At 42.4% G+C, this 22,282-nt stretch overlaps 2 protein-coding genes across 3 annotated transcripts; one reads left to right on the plus strand and one right to left on the minus strand.

Annotated features, from left to right (window-relative positions):
• Positions 1 to 6,113: 6,113 nt before the first annotated feature.
• On the minus strand, positions 6,114 to 7,181 carry LOC306926157 (glutathione synthetase-like; the record flags this gene model as incomplete). The annotated part of the gene is made up of 1 exon (XM_079505417.1): positions 6,114 to 7,181. The coding sequence occupies one exon, from the start codon at positions 7,179 to 7,181 to the stop codon at positions 6,114 to 6,116; it is 1,068 nt and encodes a 355-aa protein (XP_079361543.1).
• Positions 7,182 to 14,447: 7,266 nt separating this feature from the next.
• Positions 14,448 to 22,014, plus strand: cUnh1orf52 (chromosome Un C1orf52 homolog). 2 transcript variants are annotated; one of them, XR_013790492.1, is made up of 4 exons: positions 14,448 to 14,888; positions 17,017 to 17,227; positions 19,014 to 19,530; positions 20,578 to 22,014. XR_013790492.1 is itself a non-coding variant. In XM_079506805.1 (3 exons), the coding sequence occupies exons 1-3, from the start codon at positions 14,604 to 14,606 to the stop codon at positions 19,163 to 19,165; spliced, it is 648 nt and encodes a 215-aa protein (XP_079362931.1). In that variant the 5' UTR covers positions 14,448 to 14,603; the 3' UTR covers positions 19,166 to 22,014. The 2 variants fall into 2 exon arrangements, 1 of the variants encoding a protein (XP_079362931.1); XM_079506805.1 differs by having other exon boundaries at positions 19,014 to 22,014.
• The last annotated feature ends 268 nt before the right edge of the window (positions 22,015 to 22,282 follow it).

A 22,282-nucleotide genomic window follows, 5' to 3' on the forward strand; every position in this document is an offset into this window, starting at 1 on the left:
TTTGGGGGGTCTCAAGGTTCGGGGACCCCCAGGGACCCCCACATGGTAACTCTTTCATTTCTCAACCGTTTTGGATGGTGGTGGGTTCGTTGGAATCGTGTTGCCCCCCTGAGTGCGTTTTTGGGGTTTTGGAGGTTCGGGGACCCCTGGCGAACCCCAGGGACCCCCACATGGTAACTCTGTCATTTCTCAACCGTTTTGGACGGGGTGGGTTCGTTGGAATCGTGTCGCCCCCTGGGGGTGTCTTTGGGGTTCTCAAGGTACCTATGTAGACTCACATATTGCTGTTGCTGTGCGACGTCTAGAAAGTGGTGAAATAGCAGACGGAAGGGGAAACACAGTATAGTATAAAAAATTACTTATCTAGACTTACTTTTCAACGCTGAATCCAGATATCATAATGTCGAGGCTGTCCGATCCCAGGAAAGTGGTCAAAAATGGCACCAAGGTTTTGTAAAAGTGTCACAAATGCACCCAGAAACGATATATTTCCAATGTTTTAAAATAATCAAGGGGTATGTATCCCCACTTACTTTTTCGACCCGATTCCAACGGTGGTGGTCTTATCTCTCTACGATGTCAGGAAGTGGGTGTAAACGCCTCCTATCGGTCCCTTGCCCTCGAAACACGTCTGGAAAAAAGTGAGACCATTTTCGGACTCAACACAACAAGCTGAACACGCTGATATGTGTTTCCCAGCACACAGACTTACGGTTCTCTTAATTGGCTAGCGTTAGGGTTAGTTTTCAACGCGCGATAGCTCGGGTCCGTCAGCCAAGTAATTCACATGGGCGCGTACAGCTCTCCAAGATCTATGCTCCGATAGGTCCGCCATTCTCGTGCGACACCCGTAGCAAGAGTTCTCCAACTCTGACCTGTAATCCACAAGACATGGTAAACCTTACAGTGTATTGAATGGTGACATTTGGTTACTCACCCTAGACGTCACTAGCCTATATACTAACATAGCACATGATGCTGGTCTGGAAGCTCTAAAGTATTATCTGTCTAGTCGAGACCACCCAGCTATACCACCTGATGAATTCATCATTGATTTAGCTTCATATGTCTTGAAGTACAACTACTTTAGTTTTGACAATGAATTTTTTTTGCAAGTATCTGGTACATCTATGGGTTCAATTTTTGTACCTAATTTTGCTAACCTGTTTATGGGGCATTTTGAGGAAAAGTGTGTTTATGACTCTACAAAGAACATATACCAACAAAACATTATTAAATGGTATCGATACATTGATGACATTTTCTGTGTATTTAAAGGTAATTCAGATGAAGTCCAACACTTTGTAACATTATTAAATAGTTTTGACTCTAATCTAAAGTTCACTATGGAATGTACAATAGTCAGTCCCGGGTACACTTTCTATGTGGATGTGGACTTTATATGTGGATAAAGTTAAATGATGGCAATCTGTCGACCACCCTATATCAGAAAGAAACTGATCGAAATACTCTATTATTGGCCACTAGCAATCACCCCCCTGCTCTCATCAAGTCCCTGCCCATTAGTCAGTTTTATAGACTGAGACGTGTTTGTTCCTCCACTGAGGATTTTATTGACAAATCGTCAGAGATGAAAGTCAAGTTTACCCAAAGAGGGCATGCCATTGAAAACGTTGAGAAAGCATATACATTGGCTCTACAGAAGCCCCGTACAGAACTGTTGACAAAAACAAAGAGAAAAGAAAAAAAGTTTTCGGTATGTGTCACCACATATTCTCCTCACTCTCGTGAGATAAAGGCTATGTTCAAAAAGCACTGGCACATTTTAACCTCTGACCCTGAATTATTGGCATTATTTAAATACCCTCCCTTGTTTTCTTTTAAACGAGGAAAAAATGTAAAAGACCAACTTGTACATTCTGACTTTCAGTCCCCTAAGGTTTCACTTAGACAGACCTTATTGAGTCCTCTGCCACAGGGCAATTATCCATGTGGCCATTGTGCCCAGTGTGGCAATACACACAAGACGTCCTCTTTTAATCACCCCCATACTGGCAAGAAGTTTAAGATTAACAGCATTATAACTTGTGTCTCAACCCATGTGGTATACATGATCAAATGTCCCTGTGGTTTAGCATATATTGGGAAAACTACAGTTAAAACAGAGAGCTATCGATGAGACGAACGCGCCAATATGTGTCTCCCCGCGCACGGACGTGTGGTTCTCAAAATTAGGGTTAGCATTTCACCATTCAATACACTAAACGTTATGAGGAAGGAGGAGAGACCCGCACACTGCCACTTGCTGGTTCAATAACTTTATTTTAAAGAGTCATATAGCGGCCTTTCGGCCTTCTTCAGGCATAGTTTGAGAATAGGCTGACATTCATTAAATACACAACAGTAGGTTTAGACAACCAATCAAATTGTATATAGTAATCATTCATCAGATAGCAGCTGTGAAGAACCCAGTCATGTGACTTAAAGGTGCAGTACTTCTGTAGAACATTCCTAGTATATTATTGAAAGTCACCAATTACAATAATACAGGGAATAATATATAAGTCATGCCATAATACATAAGGAAATCAACATACAATTAAACAAGTAAATAAATGTCAAAAAGTCCATACTCAAACAAGAGTGGACATAATGGATAGAAAAGAAGACACATGGTGCTTTTAGTACCCCACTGGACATGAAGTTCAAATCAATGATATAATAAATACAGTTTATGGATTACAGCATAACATTTAATAATAGCTCATCATTCAACCCTTTCGGGTAGAGGGTTTGCAATGTGTGTATCCAGTACGCTTCGCGTTGTTTGAGCAGGACATCATGGTTACCACCTCTGGCTGGTAGTTTGACTTGTTCTATACCAATAAAGCGAAAAGTGGAGATGTCATGTTTAAGATCATTGAAATGAATGGGAACAGGATATTCACGGTCATTTCTTCGAATAGAGCTCTTTTGTTCGCTCATTCTCTGTTTTAACCGTCTAGTAGTTTTCCCAATATATACTAAACCACAGGGACATTTGATCATGTATACCACATGGGTTGAGACACAAGTTATAATGCTGTTAATCTTAAACTTCTTGCCAGTATGGGGGTGATTAAAAGAGGACGTCTTGTGTGTATTGCCACACTGGGCACAATGGCCACATGGATAATTGCCCTGTGGCAGAGGACTCAATAAGGTCTGTCTAAGTGAAACCTTAGGGGACTGAAAGTCAGAATGTACAAGTTGGTCTTTTACATTTTTATATATCGTTTCTGGGTGCATTTGTGACACTTTTACAAAACCTTGGTGCCATTTTTGACCACTTTCCTGGGATCGGACAGCCTCGACATTATGATATCTGGATTCAGCGTCGAAAAGTAAGTCTAGATAAGTACATTTTTATACTATACTGTGTTTCCCCTTCCGTCTGCTATTTCACCACTTTCTAGACCACCCCTGTCGAAAACAGTTGAGAAATTACAGAGTTACCATGTGGGGGTCCCTGGGGTTCGCCAGGGGTCCCCGAACCTCCAAAACCCCAAAAACGCACTCAGGGGGCGACACGATTCCAACGAACCCACCACCATCCAAAACGGTTGAGAAATGAAAGAGTTACCATGTGGGGGTCCCTGGGGGGTCCCTAGGGGTCCGCGAACCTTGAGACCCCCAAAAACGCCCCCAGGGGGGTGACACGATTCCAACAAACCCACCCCTGTCCAAAACGGTTGAGAAATGAAAGAGTTACCATGTGGGGGTCCCTGGGGGGTCCCTAGGGGTCCGCGAACCTTGAGACCCCCAAAAACGCCCCCAGGGGGGTGACACGATTCCAACAAACCCACCCCTGTCCAAAACGGTTGAGAAATGAAAGAGTTACCATGTGGGGGTCCCTGGGGGGTCCCTAGGGGTCCCCGAACCTTGAGATCCCCCAAAACGCCCCCAGGGGGGCGACACGATTCCAACGAACCCACCCCTGTCGAAAACGGTTGAGAAATGACAGAGTTACCATGTGGGGGTCCCTGGGGTTCGCCAGGGGTCCCCGAACCTCCAAAACCCCAAAAACGCACTCAGGGGGGCGACACGATTCCAACGAACCCACCACCATCCAAAACGGTTGAGAAATGAAAGAGTTACCATGTGGGGGTCCCTGGGGGGTCCCTAGGGGTCCGCGAACCTTGAGACCCCCAAAAACGCCCCCAGGGGGGTGACACGATTCCAACAAACCCACCCCTGTCCAAAACGGTTGAGAAATGAAAGAGTTACCATGTGGGGGTCCCTGGGGGGTCCCTGGGGGTCCCCGAACCTTGAGACCCCCCAAAACGCCCCCAGGGGGGCGACACGATTCCAACGAACCCACCCCTGTCGAAAACGGTTGAGAAATGAAAGGTCAGCCAGACAGACACTCTTGTCGCAGCGTGGGCGGTGTTATGGCAAAAATTGTGTCCTAACTGAATTATGTGACCATCTTGCGAGCTTCCTGTTAAAGGAATTGCCTTCCTGTTGTAAAAATACTGTTGTGCATATACATTCATACTCTCACACACACACAGACACACACGCACGCACACACACGCATGCACGCACGCACGCACACGTATACATGCAGTCCTATGTATGTGCAAGTGAAGTATTTATGTGTGAATGAAGTATGTATGTATGTACAAGTGAAGTATTTATATATGTGCGAATGAAGTATGTATGTATGTACAAGTGAAGTATGTATGTATGTGCGAATGAAGTATGTATGTATGTACAAGTGAAGTATGTATGTATGTACAAGTGAAGTATTTATATATGTGTGAATGAAGTATGTATGTATGTGCGAATGAAGTATGTATGTATGTGCGAATGAAGTATGTATGTATGTGCAAGTGAAGTATTTATATATGTGCGAATTAAGTATGTATGTATGTGTAAATGAAATATATATGTATGTGCAAGTGAAGTACCTAAATGTATGTATGTGCAAGTGAAGTATGCATGTATGTGTATGTGAGATATGCATGTATGTGCAAGTGAAGTACCAATATATATGTATGTGCAAGAGAAGTATACATGTATGTGCGAGTTGACTATGCATTTATGGCCTAAACGGCTTCCCATAGATACGAGATACAACTGTCTTCCCACTCCCACCCCCCCCCCCCCCCCCCCCAACACACGCACAGACACACAGCGTGAAGTGGCTACAGCGTGCGCTCCGGCAAAAACAGCTAATCTACAAGCTCACAACATCACAGGGTGCAAAAGCCATGAGTTCTCTCAAGCCAAAGCTCAAAATTGACACCATTTTGGACTCAAATGCACCTGCAATTGGATCTGTGCGACTTACCAAATATATCTGGGAGTACCTGTGCGACTGTCCATACTTTCTGTGGTGCATGTCAAACTGGGGGTCCTACATTTATAGTTCATATGCACAAACTGGACTGAAGTTATTCACTCCTATTAATTTGGAACAATGTATTCATGTAAAATTGTCTTTTTTAGTACCCTGAGGACGCCGAGTGAGGACGCCGCCGGCCCTGTATATTCGTATACAAAACGAAAGTTTGTTTTTAATAAAGGGCCTTGATTAATTAATTGATTGATTGAAGTATTTATTAACAGTTTGCAGAATTACAGTACATTTCATGTTTGTTTTAACAATGCCATTGACAATGAAGGGAATTTAATGTTTGTTTTGACACCGTTTGTTTTACATCATCATTACATCACCTAATCATAGCAACATGAGTTAGACTTTAATATATTAGAGTTAGATTAATAGAGGTTACACGTAAAACATACAGTACCTGTATGTATCAAGTTTGAGTCGTTGTATTATACCGAATTCCCTCCTCGATGTTGTAAGATGATAAGAGCGCCCCTGACTTCACACAGGTGTGAGTTTTTATAGATAAATCACAGACAGGCTGATTAACCAACGACGCGACAGGTTAATCAGCCTGAAGGTGATTTATCTATAAACAATGACCACTCAGCCATCCTGCTTATTACATGGCTACTTAATACATAAATTAATAAATTGACCCAAAACACAACAAAACGACTCGTATTTCCTTGCTTGGTAATGAAAGTATATTCCCATAAGCCTTTTGTGCAGCACCAACAGTTCAGAGCCCAACAGGAGGAGTCAGTGTGAGTTATCAAACTAGGAGAGGGTTGTCCAGCACAGACACTCCGGCTGCTACGCCTCCATCAGTATGTTCAATACTCTTTGTCCTCAGCAGATGACCCACACATTCATTCATTACCATGTCTTTGCCCTGCCTGACATAAATTCCAAACACTCCCAGTTCACTGACACAGCTGGTGAGCTTGAGAGGTGAGTCCCGCCTTAGTAGGTAGTTGTGTACGGGACTTGGTTGGATCCTATCCATGAGAATGTATGCAGTCCTCTCATTGCTCCCCTTCACTCGCTCTAGTACCTGGCAGATGTCTGATCCATAGATGTTGTTACCGCCTCCTTCCCTCTGGGGCTTCAGGACAAACTGGTCTGGTTGAGATAAAGCCATTTCCACCGTTTGGTCTCCCTCAGGGCCCATATCAAGTGTGTAGAGGCCAGTGAAGGTGGCTCTGATCTGCTCCACCACCTGGGGCTGCTGAGGGAAGAACCTCTCCAGAACTCCATGTCTGGCCAGCTCCTGCTGGACTTTCTTGGTTCCAGCAAGGTGGGTTGAGATGTCTGGGCACTTTACAGCCAGAGAGCGCTCCATCAGCAGACGAGCTTCCCAACTTCGTTCAGAGGTGTAGTTCTGAGGCATGTAACCATTCCTGAAATACACTACTGCAACCTCCTGTCCATCTACGAATAGTCGCTTGTCCTGGTCAAGGGATGCTGTCATACATACATTTTCAAAACGCCTTCTAATTGTAGGAATATTTCTCTTCCAGAGCTCATTCTCAATGTACCGATGATCAAAGATGTTTCTTTGAGCCTCTTCAACCAAGAACATGACAACCGCTCTCTCTGATCCATAGAGCTCCCAGGCCTTCTCTATCCCCCTGGCCAGACCTGCTGCTGAGTTGTTGTCTAAAACACGTTGGCTCTCCTCTAGCCGACCAGCCACTCTAAGAATATGCCGATGGACATCTGGTGTCCGTGAGGAGAGACCCCCGAAACTTGCAGCAATTGTGTTTATCTCAATTTGCTTCAGAGATGAAATTCTATCCTCTTTCTGGTCCAACATGTAGTCAGACCGATTCAGACCCATTTTTTAACCACATCTACCCTATTATACTTGATGGAGCACAGTCGGCCTCCTTTTTTTCAGACCCCACCAAATACAATAAAAAGCTACAAGCTCAGAGCTTTAGTTGTAGGTTTGTCAAATGTTCAGAATACGGATGCTAGGGTTTTGTGGTTAAGACTCTGAAAATGGTGGTACTAAACATCTGCCTGTAAATATAGTTATGTTTTGGAGGTGTAAATATACCCTTACAATTTCCAATTTAGGCATTTAGCAGATGCTCTTAACCCAGAGCGATTTACATTACGCAAGAACAAAAAACATGACAATACACCATATACATAAAAAACAGGCTGGCTAATTGGTTTGTGACATCCTGCAGGAGCGTCAATGTGTGTGTTCAAATTCAGATATTTCAATGTTACAGAAAATGCCAGTTGCACCACAATTTTATCACAAATGATTGTCTTGAGCTGATCAGATTTAGACCACAAGTTGTGCTAAATGTTAACCCAGCATTCAAAAACATTTACAGTTTATATACACAAACTGGACTGAAGTTATTCACTCCTATTAATTTGGAACAATGTATTCATGTAAAATTGACAAAATCATAACTCCCAGATGTCCAAGGAAAACATTTTAATGATTTTGTTTTTGTCTTTTTTAGTACCCTGAGGACGCCGAGTGAGGACGCCGCCGGCCCTGTATATTCGTATACAAAACTGTTTGTTTGTGCCTTGATTAATTGATTGATTGATTGATTGATTGAAGTATTTATTAACAGTTTGCAGAATTACAGTACATTTCAAGCACAACTAGAAAATAGAAGTAAGAGCAATGGGCCTGAAGTCTTTTAATTCAGTGGCTCCAGGCTTCTTGGGGAGAGGCACAATACAAGACATTTTCCATAAATCGGGCATTGTTAGAGAGTCAAGCAAATACTGGAATAGCTTCAACAACACAATACCTTTAAGTCCATGAACATTTTCTTTCAACACTCTACCTCTAAGGCCATCTGGCCCAGGGGTCGAGTTGGGATACAGGACAGGCTAGCTACAATTTCATTTTCACTGAGTATAATAGGGACATAATCCGGAATGGACCTACACACACTATCACGCTCAGCACTGAAGTCATTCATTCAACAGCTGAAAAAGATATTTAGATCATTAACAAAAGATAGAGATGGGTGTGACAGGGGGGTACGCTTTTGCTTAGTTTCCCTGCCCATCATCACATTTGGACCTTCCCATGCTTTCTTGGCGTTCCCTGAAAAGTATTGGTACTCAACTTTAACATTAACATTTTTAAAAGCATGTTTTTTTCTCATGAATGCAACCCTTCAGATCACTAGACATCCATACGTTTTTGACAGATTTAGTTCTCATCATTTTACTTTCATTAAACAACAGATAGGATGTAAACGTGTCGTTTCCAACTCGCATCTCATTTCCTCCTTACAGTCCTCTGTCCAGGTCACTATTTCCTTGGTCACTGTTTTTTCTCAGTTTAGCCCTGTAGCGTGGAAGTAGGTGTATGACATTATGGTCAGACTTCCCCAAGGCAGGCCTGCAGATGGATTTATAGGCATGGTATGTTGCCAGACGAAGGCTTTCACCATAGAGCTCCATATATGGGGACAACAGCGACTGACATCAGACTAATGTAGAAACCTCATATATGGGTATACCCGCCTGGCATCGCCATTGTGACATGCACCCAGTTGGCTGGCATCGTCATCGTGACACGCATCCCGTAAAACCTTATATAAGAAGGATCAGAAGAGGTTTTGCTTACCTAGCAGCAAACTCTACTCTTGTCGCGAGAGACTTCTCAGCCTTCAGCACGAGACTGACACCACTGCGGCCGGTTCTAACTGACAACCAGCACTAGTTTGAGCTATCTTATACAAGGTTTCACTGAAATGTTTCACTGCACAGTGCATCGGAAAGGACCATCATCAAGATACAAACTTTGTGCAGTAGCAGTGAGGCACTATGTGTACTCCTTTGGAGGGTACAGTGATAGAAACAACTACATGGATCATATTGGCGTGAAGATCTTCAACACTGTGTCTTTACAGTGGAGGAAGCTGCCACCAGTGACAAATAGAATAGGAGGACGTCCCCTTGAGGTTCCCTCCAGTCGCAACGGCCACACAGCTGTGCTCATAGGAGATGTTGCCTACATCTGGGGAGGGACTGGTGGGCGCCGTTGGTCTGATATTTCTTGCAACTTTCTTTATGGATTTGATGTCGACACCCACAGTTGGTTCAGACCTAAGATGTATGGAACTGTTCCAGAGGCGAGGTATTCCCACTCAGCATGTGCCTTGGGGAACGTTATGTATATCTACGGAGGATATTGTAGTACACAGCTATACAATGACATGTACAAGTTGGACACCACCACAATGGTCTGGACTTTAATTAACACCGTAGGCACTGCTTTTCCATGTTCTTTGCACTCTGCCACCTTAATTGAGACAAAGATGTTTGTACTCTGGGGCTGCGCCACACCCCCACATTTAAAACTTTGTCCATACACCAAGATGAGAGTGTTTGACACAGAGACAGAGACCTGGCTGAGGACGCCTTCTGCACAGCTTTATCCAGAAGCTCGCTGGGGTCATTCAGCCTTTGCCTACAATGGAGAGCTGTACATATTTGGTGGCAACAACTGGAAGCAGGACCTTAATGATCTGTGGAAATACAATCCAGAGACCTTCTCCTGGAAGAAGGTTGAGCCCAAGGGGAAAAGCCCATATAAAACGAATGATACGTGCTGTTGCATGGTGGGAGATCGCATCATTATCTTTGGAGGACATCATGGGACCAGTGCCCAGGCATTAGATGACTTGTTCATCTTAGATCTAAATCCTAGTCTTAAGTCCTTGTGCAAACTAGCAGTTATTCACTATAGTCTGGAGCAGTCGAGACTCCCTCACAACATCAGGTGGGAGCTAGAAAGAGCGATATAGCTTTTATGTTTGTTTGGCTTTTATAGAGACCAAACTGTCCAAAAATGACGGGGATCAACTTTTCCGACCTCTCCCTCACTTTCTGGGGGGTTACTTTAGTTTTGATGCTCACAACTATTCTTGCATCTATTTCTGCGATTTGCTAACCTACTTTTACAAAATCTGACTTTGTTTTGTTGGGGTGCTCAGGTGGAGCAGTGGTAACGTCTGGCCTGTAGCAGTCGGGGCTCCCTCACAAGGGAGACAAGAGAAAAACAACTAAACAGTTTTGTTTTTTCAATAAAAGAAAAACAGGAATACAGGAAAACTCACCCCGGTGAGTTGTCTTCACTTTCTGACATGGCAGGGTGAGTTGTCTGTACTTTCCGCGGGGGCGAGTTGGGCAAGGGAAAAGACGGACAGCTCGCCCAAGAGCCGTGGCTCAGCGGCTCAGCGGTCCAGCCACCTTGGCTGGTAATCCAGTCTGGCAGTGTGCCGCGGGCTCGACTCCCGATCCCGAGTGCCCCCACTGCATGTCATCCCCCCATACCTCTCCCCATTTCCTGTCAGCCTACTGTCTGTCCCTCCATAAAAAATATAAAATAAAGGCGAAAGCCACAAAAAAAAGAGTCAATGAGTCCCTAGACATGAAAAATCAATTAGGTATTCATCCGCCATAGTGCCACGAATGGCGCAATATCCACATCAAATATGGCCACCATCGGCTATGATGAAAATACAACCATTTTGTTTCTGGGTGTATTTGCACATGTATTACCTCCATCCTGACTAATTCAGGTGTGTGGAATTCATTTCAGATAGTATTAACCATTTTAGGTGTTATTGACCTTGAAAGATCATGGTCAAGGTCATTTTGACATTCCGAAGACCTTGGCCATATAACTGGGCATTGTTAGGAGTAAGAACAGGTGCAATAAGTCTAATGCAACTAATTGTGACATTTTCAATTAATTTCTGATATTATGTTGACCATTAAGGATCATCTTATCATTGATATATCAATATAAATGTTTTATTCAATAACTCAATTCCGATTTTTGTTATTACTGTCACTTTTATTGTATTTTTTCCACAATTATTTGTTTTATTTATATTAAGACATGAACCTAAAAATATAACAATTATAAATATCCCCCATGAAATCATAACAAAATCAAATAACAATTTCACACAAGTGCACCATTGTGTGCATGCAAGTTAGTGTGATGGGCTTTCACATGAGGGATTTTCCAGTTTTCCATGGCGGAAAGGAGGGACACCTGCACACCGCCACTTGCTTGGTTCAGAGCATGTATTTAAGAATAAGAAGTAAATAAGAAGTTTTCCATGGCAAAATATTATGCACGGAATGATGGAACTCCATCAGCATGGCAGCAACATCGCCGAGTGTCACACTTCCCTGCACACTTGTATACTGTGAGCAAACTGGGTGGTAAGGGCTTCAGACATTTTGATGGCAGGAGTGTACCAAAGTGCTCCTCCCATCCATGTTCCATTGGCTCTACTAACCCATCAGGCTCAATCTCACTGACAAGTTTTGACTTGTTGACATGAGCTGGAAGGTCACCATCAAACAAGGGAGATGCTGAGAGCACATCATGAGTAAGTATCTCCTGGGTAATCTCGCCCCGCTCCTTGTCCATACTCCTATGTGCCTCGGATGAAACTAACTTCTACTCCTTCAGAATGGTTGTTGGACTGGTGTCTTCTGTGGTTGCTCGTTGAAATGAGGTAGCTTCCACTTTGGTATGGTTGTGCTCATTGTCTTGGTCTTCTCAACTAACATTTCCTGTCTGTATGAGCAGTAGACACACTCCCCATTTTTTAGACAGTTTAGCAAGCGGGCAACGATCCCTCGGTCAACAGCCTGCTTTGTGAGCAGATTGTGCAGTGGCAGAGGCACATTGACTGCCATCGAGTTTGGATTCTGATGCTCTAGCACAAAGTACAGCAGCTTCGCCACATTACGATTGAATGTAAGGCTGCGAGTGGTACTCACATGCTGGAGATGGCATTCTGTGTCTTTCATGGTGTGGTTGTTGGTGAGAAGGTTGAGGACATTGGTGATTGACCCAATCTTGTGGAACAAGAGCTCTAATTCTGCCACAGAATTTGCATTGTGTGGCCCCTACTCTACTACATAGTGACCATCTGGACCCTTTCCCTTTTACACTCACTGAATGGTCTGCTCAATCTTCATGTCACCTCCTACAGCGCAGAAGCCTGACATGGTAACGCCCCGCCTGCCTCTAATTGGCCTACCGACACTGCCCGGGTTAGATTGAACACACGTGTATGTTGTACTATGATTTGATTTGGGTGTGTTCTAAATAAAGTGTTAGTGTTGATTATCGTGTATTCATCTAATTATAGTAAACTAATACTATTATACTAAAAAAGATAAAGATCAAGGGAAAATAGACCTTTTTACAGTTTCATTGTTTTAATTGTTTAATGTTTCATTTGCGGACGCAAAATAGATATACGCAGCGCAGTACCAGCCTGGGTGATCCTGAACAACTGGGTGGGGGATTCAGATTTTACGGGGGCCAGTTTCGAATTGCAGCCGTCCGTAGGTGCCCTTTGAGGGCGGTTTTGAAGGAGTCAAGGGATTCACATGTCTTAATGACTGTTGGTAGGGCGTTCCACATTTTGGTGGCATAGGAGCGAAATGAATTTAGTCCCTTGTTTGTGTCGAATCTGGGTTGCACATGGTTAGTTGTACTCCCTCTGGTGTTGTGGGTGTGGACTTCGTTGACATTAAGGAAGTATTTAGACAGGGTCATGGGTATCTTGGTCGTCAACCCTAAGCCATTCCAGCCTGTCAAAGTGGGCAGGGGTGAGGTGGGTTCGGGGATGGCAGTCCCTCAATCAAATGTAGTGTTTCAAACACCAAAAGGGGTTCCCGCCAAGAATGGGTTAATAAAACCATATTTATTTTAAACTGGAACCAACACGTCTCTGCTCCTCTTCTTATCCCCGCCCAGTGCCAGTGGGCTTGCAATCTGTATTGTGTATTATCATATATTCTCTGGGTGAAATTCCCAGAGTGGTGTAGTCTGGCTCTGTTTCCGGGCCTTAGTGCCCAGGTTACATTTGCATTGGATCAGACTTTGACAGACTGGAATGGCTTAGGGTCGACGACAGAGTACAGCATCTTGCAATGGGTCTGGTCCACAAGATTCGATACTCCACCAAGATACCCATGTACCTGTCTAGATACTTCCTTAATGTTAACGAAGTCCACACCCACAACACCAGAGGGAGTGCAACGAACCATGTACAACCCAGATTCGGCACAAACAAGGGACTAAATGATTTTCGCTCCTATGCCACCAAAATGTGGAACGCTCTACCAACAGTCATTAAGACATGCGAATCCCTTGACTCCTTCAAAACCGCTCTCAAAGGGCACCTACGGATGGCTGCAATTCAAAACTGGCCCCCGTAAAAATCTGAATCTCCCCCCCATCCCCCCCCCTCACTGTATATGTTTCTTTTCCCTTTTTACCTCTATGATGAATTCCTGTTCTGTTCTTTGACTATAGAAGTGTCTATTTGTACGTCTCTAAATGTTTTGATGAATTGAACATGGTGGACCCTCTTGTAAACAAGTGTAATGCTTAATTGGGTCGTCCACTCACAGTTAACAGTCTTTGTATTGAGTTTGTGCTTGAAATGTACTGTAATTCTGCAAACTGTTAATAAATATTTCAATCAATCAATCAAATCGGATGAGGACTATGGAGTATGTCAGTATTTTATTATTAATTATTGGTAGTTTAAACATATTGTACATTTTCAAAGAGGCACATGTGCATGTACAGTAGGAACAATAACATTTAGTTGCTATGTGATTAGATCATTTCATTCGTTTCTTATGTTTGCATTGTAGCGGATGGCGATATTCAAATAACTATTTTATTATAAATGTTTGGTACAGTAAAAATGCATGGAAATACTCACAGAGGTACATGTCTACATTGGGAATAGCAGTAGGCCTATGTGATAACAATTTGATTAGATAATTTTGTGTCTTATGTATGTTTGCATTGAAGCGGATAATCAAATACTTCATTATTTTATGTTTGTGTTTACATAAACCCTCACATAGGGGATAGCGCCCCTCAAAAAATACTTTTGGCTACTCCTTGGATATATTACACTAATTCCACTCATACCAGCCATAGAGTAATACGGATACCAGCTAGGTCCAGCCTAAGGGTCCAGCATACCACCAGAGGGCGACTCACTTTCCATTTTAAATAATTTGCGACTGTCTTTGCGACGTTATTTGAACGATTTACGACTGTTTTGGAGGCTTATTCAAAATGGAGTAATAATATAAGCTGCTAGGCTGCTAACAATGAATATTCCTATTTAAGCGCACGATCTCTACATTATCAAACACGTTTATTTTCATTTAGCATTCTTTGAATAATTAGTAGGCTCGGTAACACACGATGACTGACGAAAATAAGTCGGACTCTTTCCGTTTCTTTTCGGGCTACGACGATTTGAGTGACAGCAGCAATGATACCACAGACGACGAAGACGACGAGCAGAAATCAAAAGAGAAATCCAAGTCAAAGACCCAACAACAAGGGACCAAACGGGCAGCCAGTGGTGGTCCCTCCTTGCCTAAACCCGACGATCTATTCCGATCCGTATCAAAGCCTGCCTTTCTGTACAACCCGCTGAATAAGCAGATTGACTGGGAAAGTCGTACAGTAAAGGCTCCTGAAGAGGTAAAACTAATTTAGACAACGAGGCAACTACGTTAGTTTAGTTATGTAATTGTAATATGTAGCCAGGGGTACCTACCGCGCTGCTATAACTATAAACATACCGGTAGTCAACTTAAAACTAGAATCAAATGGCAGATATTCCATACGATATGGGCATGGCAGTGGGTGTGGTTTTCTGGCAGACTGGCACCACTGAAAAATTGGCTATTCATTTTTCCCATAGAGATTTACAAAAGCAATTCAATTCAAGGAGCTTTATTTGCATGAGAAAACACGTTTACATTGCCAAAGCAAATGTCAAAATACAATAAAAACAGTTGAAAATGGGGAAAGTACATATACACAAGTATATACAGCATTTATTTACAAAAGCATATACATTATTTTAAGGCTAGAATCAAGCCATCCAAGATCCTGGTGAATCATGACCATAACACCTTTGATTCTGTGAAAAAAAACATTAAAAGTCCATAGACTTGACTGCCACATGACGTCACAAGTGTTGGGCTACTCAGAGCCATAGAGTAAGACAGCTAGAGTTTAGAGTTACGACAACTCCGTTCACTTCATGGGTCCAGGCTCTTCTACATAGACCTATATTGGTTTGTCCCTTTTAAAAGGGACAACCGGAAGTTTACGGAATGCATTGGAGTCTATGGGCTCGCGTGAGTACATGAACCATGTGACCAGGCTGTTTTCTGCCCCCTCAATGTTGTAACTCTGTCTTACTCTGGCTCTGGGGCTACCGCAGTACTGCCCCTCAAAAAAATAACAATAAAAAGAGCAAAAACATCACAGTTAATATTAGTACCACTACCAAAAAATGTGTCCCTGGATGGAGCAGAGCGCTGCCGCTGCTTTGAGGGCTTCTGGCACAAAGGACCAGGTATTTTGTTCTGTAGGGAGGATGAATCCTCAGTACCCCTGCCCTGGGACCAAGCCAGGGAAGGGTTGACCAGGATAGTCTCCACTCTCCAGTGTCTTCCTCATTGTCACCTTCCTCATTGTCACCCCCCCCCCCCCCCCCCCCCCCCCCCCTGCATGCAACTAGAAGAGAAGAGGGCACTGGTACACCAGTACAGTACAGTCTGGTAGAATATCTGCAGCATCCTATGGGCCATATTCAGACCGCAGCCATCTTGCCAGCAAGGTGCTACCTACTGTAGGTGATACTTCTCATAGTCAAGAAATTCCTTGCATGTGATTTTTTTCGAAGTGTTGGAGTTTGGAAGCGCTCGTTGAATATCACTCAACGGCCCTAACCACCTGTTTTGAATGTGCACATAGTGCAGCAGGCAGCAGGGGTTGCTTTACTGATAATGAGCGCTTCCATACTCTGATACTTAGAAAACAATCGTCTGCAAGGAATTTCTTGACAGGAAGTAGCTCATAACATGTCTATGGTGGATTTTTATTAAACAAAAACTTTACAGATTGAAAGAGGATAATTCAAGCCTTCCCTACAGCTGCAATGTTGGTGATTTTGACGTTGTTTAATATAATTAGAGAGGACTTTTCTGTTTGGATGAATGGGCTGTCTATGGGAAGTATCACCTAGGTATCACCTTGCTGGCAAGATGGCTGCGGTCTGAATATGGCCAATTGCACGCATTGAAGACCATGAGCTTCCTCAGGAAGAACAGCTTGCTCTGAACCGTCCCTTACTAGAGGGTGTCGGCATTCTTCAGTTCCTTGTTCAAGAAGTAAATGCCTAGGTACTTGTAGGTGTCTCCACCTCCTCCCTATGAATGGTGCTGGGCGCTGGGCTGGGGGTATCCTTTTGCTCATATTGGTATTCCACCACCAGCTCCTTGGTCTTGCCTTTGTTAGTTACTTTCATACCACCTCACAAAGCTTTTCACCAGGGTGCCATGTTCATCCGTGTCCGTGTTTTCCCCCGTGATGCGGCCGACAATGACGGTTGCAGTCTGAATACATGAAGTGTATGGAATATCAGCCATTCTAGAGATAATATTCAATATGGTGTCCTCTCTCTCACAGTAATTTATAGTATACAACTATACATGTTTTCTTGTTGTGTTGCTGACCTATTACTGCAACACAGGAAGAATGAATACGATAACACCACCGATTCTAATCTTGTCTTCAATATTCTTCTTCTCTGCAGCCTGCCAGAGAGTTTAAGCCATGGAAGACCAATGCAGTGCCCCCTCCCCAGAGCTATGCCACAGAACCAGAAAAGAAAAAGGGAGCTCCCCCAGGGATGGACATGGCCATAAAGTGGTCCAATGTCTATGAGGACAATGGAGAGGATGCACCACAGCCTTGCACTGGCAATGCCCAATTCCTACCAGATGAGGAGCAACCCTCTGACTCAGGTTAGAACCACAGTGCCTTCAAAGTGGGATATATTCTTATTTCAGTAGTCAGCCTGAATATAAAAATCACACCCGTGTGAAGTGACTGAGGGGCGATCATCATCTCATTCCGGCCAATCAGAATTTGCGTCCTCACCTTCGTCTTCAATGTTTGTGTTATTCAATGTTTGTGTTATTCAATGTTTGTGTTTACACGAACACTCAAAATTGTCCATTCATTGTCAATGGCATTTAATGTTTATCTAAGTATGTGTTAGCACATAGACTAAAAGCTGGACATAGGAGGAGCTATCACCCCTCAAAAACCACACTTGTGTGAAGTGAGGGGCGCTCTTACATCATCATAGTAATCATACATCTCATTCCGTGCTCAGCCAATCAAATCATCACAAATTTGGTACACACAAACACATAAAGCTGGGCTAGCCGCAATTTGCAACACTAGATTATTTTTAATGGGATGAATCTAGAGTTGCAATACCCTCCCATTGATCCAAATCGAATTTCTAATCTGCTTGTATTAAACTACGTTAAACTCACCAACATTGCAGCTGTAGGGAAAGCTTGAATTATCCTCTTAAAGGAGCATTCAGTGATTTGGGTGATTTTGAACCCCCCCGGTCCGCCCCGGTAACAAGCTGTGCACATGCACGCACTACAGTGGGGAGACACGTGACAGGCCAACAGCACGCACACCAAGGCCCGCCCCCGCTCGATCATGATTGGCGGAAGGCCCCTCTCTATCCTGATTGGATGAAGGCTGGGCCACCTAGCCAAAACTGTACTGTACTGTACTGTACTGTACTGATACACCTGAAATCATCATATATACAGTTAATATGTATGTGTGTGTTAGGCTGCACAACAGTGACACTTGATTTTGAAAACCAACCAAATGCAATTTCCGTGCTCAGACACACCCAGCCACCCAGGCACACACAAAGCTACTTAAGGAAGTGGTTGCACCACTTAGAAAACCACCATGTAATGAGCTACTTTCTGTCAAGAAATTCTGTGATGGAATGTTGGAGTTTGAAAGCACTCGTCAAAGTCACCGAATGGCCCTGTGTACCACCTGTTTCGAATTTGCACATAATGCATGAGGCAGCAGCACAACCTGTTAATAAAAACGAGTCCAAAGTCCAACACTTCGAAAAATATATCACAGCACAGAATTTCTTACCAAAATGTAGTCAACATGTCTACAGTGGATTTTTACGAAACTATTGAAAGACGATAATTCAAGCTTGCCCTACAGTTGCCTCGAAGCAGATCGGAAATTCGATTTAGACCAATGGGCTGTCAATGGAGGGTATTGCAACTCTAAAAAAAATCTAGTGTTGCAAATTGCGACTAAAGCTGGGCATAAAAAATGTGCTGGGCAGTGTTCAATGTGAAAATGTTTAGCCATTGATTCTGATCTTCACTGACAGACTATGTCTTTGGATTGATGTGATCATTCATGAGTGGTCTTTTAGGATGTAATAGATTTGTATTTTTAATTGACTTTTTTCATTTCACAGCATATTATGCCTGTACCTTCTTTATGTTGCATTACAAAATCAGGCCTCCCTTATTTCACTATCTATTGTTTTCCACACCACTTAAGCCCTATGCACTGTACTTTGTTGTATGTTGAATAGTGAAAATACTAAATAGCGCATTGTTTGCATGTAGATCTGCTATGTTCAGTATTTTTGAACTTTTTGGAAATGTGGAATAGGGATGCCAGGTTGAAAGTAGTCTGACACACCCTCCCCCTGTTTTCCCCTGCCGTGGATTTTAGATGAGGAGTCGGATAAGGCAGCGTCTGCAAAGAAACGCAGAGTGGAGACCTTCCAGCAGAAGGAGAAGAGAAAGAGAGACCTGGGACAAGCCACCTCTGACAAGAGCTTTGTAGAGGAAGAGAAGAGAATCCTCAGACAGCAGGCAGAGTGAACCCCGCTTTCAACAAAGCATCAGTTGCTAACATTTTTATGTTAGTGAAATTTCACAGACATTGGCAAATGGACTAGTGAGGTGGTACATGATGGCACCTACAATATGAAAGTGCTCTTTTGGCTATGGGGTGCCATGATTTGTAATATTCTGCTCATAATATGCACACAAATCAATGTTACCACGCTAGATAAATTATGTTTGCTACATGTATCCAGATATAGAATGGAATGTTCAATCATTCAGTTTGTGGCATCTATTTTGGACAACATCTATATCAATGATGTGACGATGTGTTTTCAGAAGATATTTACCCACAACATTTTGAGAGACGACCTTAGTATAATAATAATTATAATAATAGTGTGGATAGTGGATAGTGGATGATTTCACTCGGCTAGAACAAACTTGCCAGTTCACAAAATTTACTGTAATGCAGCTTTTATCACCAGGAGAAAACCACGTTTAATCTGTATTGCGATATTACGATAAACAAAAGCCAGGTGATATCTAGTCTTTCATCACAATATTGATATATTTGAATATTTCTCAGCTCCAACTTTTTTTTTAAAAGATTTTAAACTTCAAATCCTATCGTTGTAATACTGTGAGCAGGATATGTGGAAATCTGATACTTTTCAATGCGTTCTCAATCTTTGTATCGAGAGCTCGCTCTCTGGTGCTGAGAAAAATGCTGCCAGTATATGAAAAATGTATCAAACAAATGCTTAGATTCAGGTTAAAGTTACCTTTAAATTGGCTTCATTTGATTGGACCCCAAAACATTTCTCAGACTCTCTGCCTAACATAGGCTGAAGCCTGAAATGAACAAATAGTGATAAATAGACATGGAAGGATGTTAAATTGCACCCAAAGAAAGAATATGTGTACCTTATAACCCAGTCTAATGAGACCGTATATTTTTATGTTAGGCGTTCCTTTAAATTGACAAAGAGTTCATGAATATTTCGCTTCTTTTTTTTAATTACAGTTTTGACTTTGTTCTGCCTGTGGCCACTAGATGTCACATTTAGCTCATACTTTGTCTTGAAAAGGTTACCATAATGACTGTGGCTTCCCCACACAACAACAAAGGACCCTGTGCTTAGTGTTCTTCATATTTTCTTAGTTAGTTCCTTCCAGGTCAGCTGACATGACCATGACCGTGTACTTACTAGTCTCATACTCACACTTTTGTGAGATGCTCCACCAGCCTCAATATGATATTTAAATTGATTACATAAAAATATGAAGGTAATCATTGCTTTCATTCCCACTATTTCAAGAGGAAGTCGTTTTTTCTGTGTATGCCCGGGGAGTGAATCTCTGAGGATCTTCAAATCTGTGGCCGTTTGAACAACTGGTATACTGGTTGATGTTTTAATTAAAATAATCCTTGTCATACACCATAGAGTGTGGATAGTGGATACGATGATTTCACTCGGCTAGAACAAACTTGCTGGTGCTGGCCAGTTCACAAATTTACTGTAATGCAGCTTTTATCACCAGGAGAAAACCATGTTTAATCTGTATTGCGATATTACGATAAACAAAAGCAACAAAGGACCCTGTGCTTAGTGTTCTTTATATTTTCTTAGTTAGTTCCTTCCAGGTCAGCTGACATGACCATGACCATGTACTTACTAGTCTCATACTCACACTTTTGTGAGATGCTCCACCAGCCTCAATATGATATTTAAATTGATTACATAAAAATATGAAGGTAATCATTGCTTTCATTCCCACTATTTCAAGAGGAAGTCGTTTTTTCTGTGTATGCCCGGGGAGTGAATCTCTGAGGATCTTCAAATCTGTGGCCGTTTGAACAACTGGTATACTGGTTGATGTTTTAATTAAAATAATCCTTGTCATACACCATAGAGTGTGGATAGTGGATACGATGATTTCACTCGGCTAGAACAAACTTGCTGGTGCTGGCCAGTTCACAAATTTACTGTAATGCAGCTTTTATCACCAGGAGAAAACCATGTTTAATCTGTATTGCGATATTACGATAAACAAAAGCAACAAAGGACCCTGTGCTTAGTGTTCTTTATATTTTCTTAGTTAGTTCCTTCCAGGTCAGCTGACATGACCATGACCATGTACTTACTAGTCTCATACTCACACTTTTGTGAGATGCTCCACCAGCCTCAATATGATATTTAAATTGATTACATAAAAATATGAAGGTAATCATTGCTTTCATTCCCACTATTTCAAGAGGAAGTCGTTTTTTCTGTGTATGCCCGGGGAGTGAATCTCTGAGGATCTTCAAATCTGTGGCCGTTTGAACAACTGGTATACTGGTTGATGTTTTAATTAAAATAATCCTTGTCATACACCATAGAGTGTGGATAGTGGATACGATGATTTCACTCGGCTAGAACAAACTTGCTGGTGCTGGCCAGTTCACAAATTTACTGTAATGCAGCTTTTATCACCAGGAGAAAACCATGTTTAATCTGTATTGCGATATTACGATAAACAAAAGCAACAAAGGACCCTGTGCTTAGTGTTCTTTATATTTTCTTAGTTAGTTCCTTCCAGGTCAGCTGACATGACCATGACCATGTACTTACTAGTCTCATACTCACACTTTTGTGAGATGCTCCACCAGCCTCAATATGATATTTAAATTGATTACATAAAAATATGAAGGTAATCATTGCTTTCATTCCCACTATTTCAAGAGGAAGTTGTTTTTTCTGTGTATGCCCGGGGAGTGAATCTCTTGAGGATCTTCAAATCTGTGGCCGTTTGAACAACTGGTATACTGGTTGATGTTTTAATTAAAATAATCCTTGTCATACACCATAGATGCAATAAACAGTGTATTTCTTATTGATGTGAGTTGTTGATCTAATCTTTAATTGTAATGTAGAGACCTGTTTAAAACAAATAATTAAATACAGAATCTCATTAAGAAATACACCCTTTTGTGTGGATAAGAGGCCAACATTTTACTTGACTGAAATGAGCTTGTTGCTTGTCTTGGGCTCTTGGCAGCATATCTTAAATGTATTTGAAATGAGATTATTTTATGCACCCCTGGAAAATCTCTGGCTCAAATGTACATACTCTCCTTTGAAAACAAATCCGTGAGCAATGGAGCAA

This window comes from Electrona antarctica (genome assembly GCF_951216825.1).
Source record: "Electrona antarctica genome assembly, chromosome: 7".
Taxonomy (NCBI): Eukaryota; Metazoa; Chordata; class Actinopteri; order Myctophiformes; family Myctophidae; genus Electrona; species Electrona antarctica.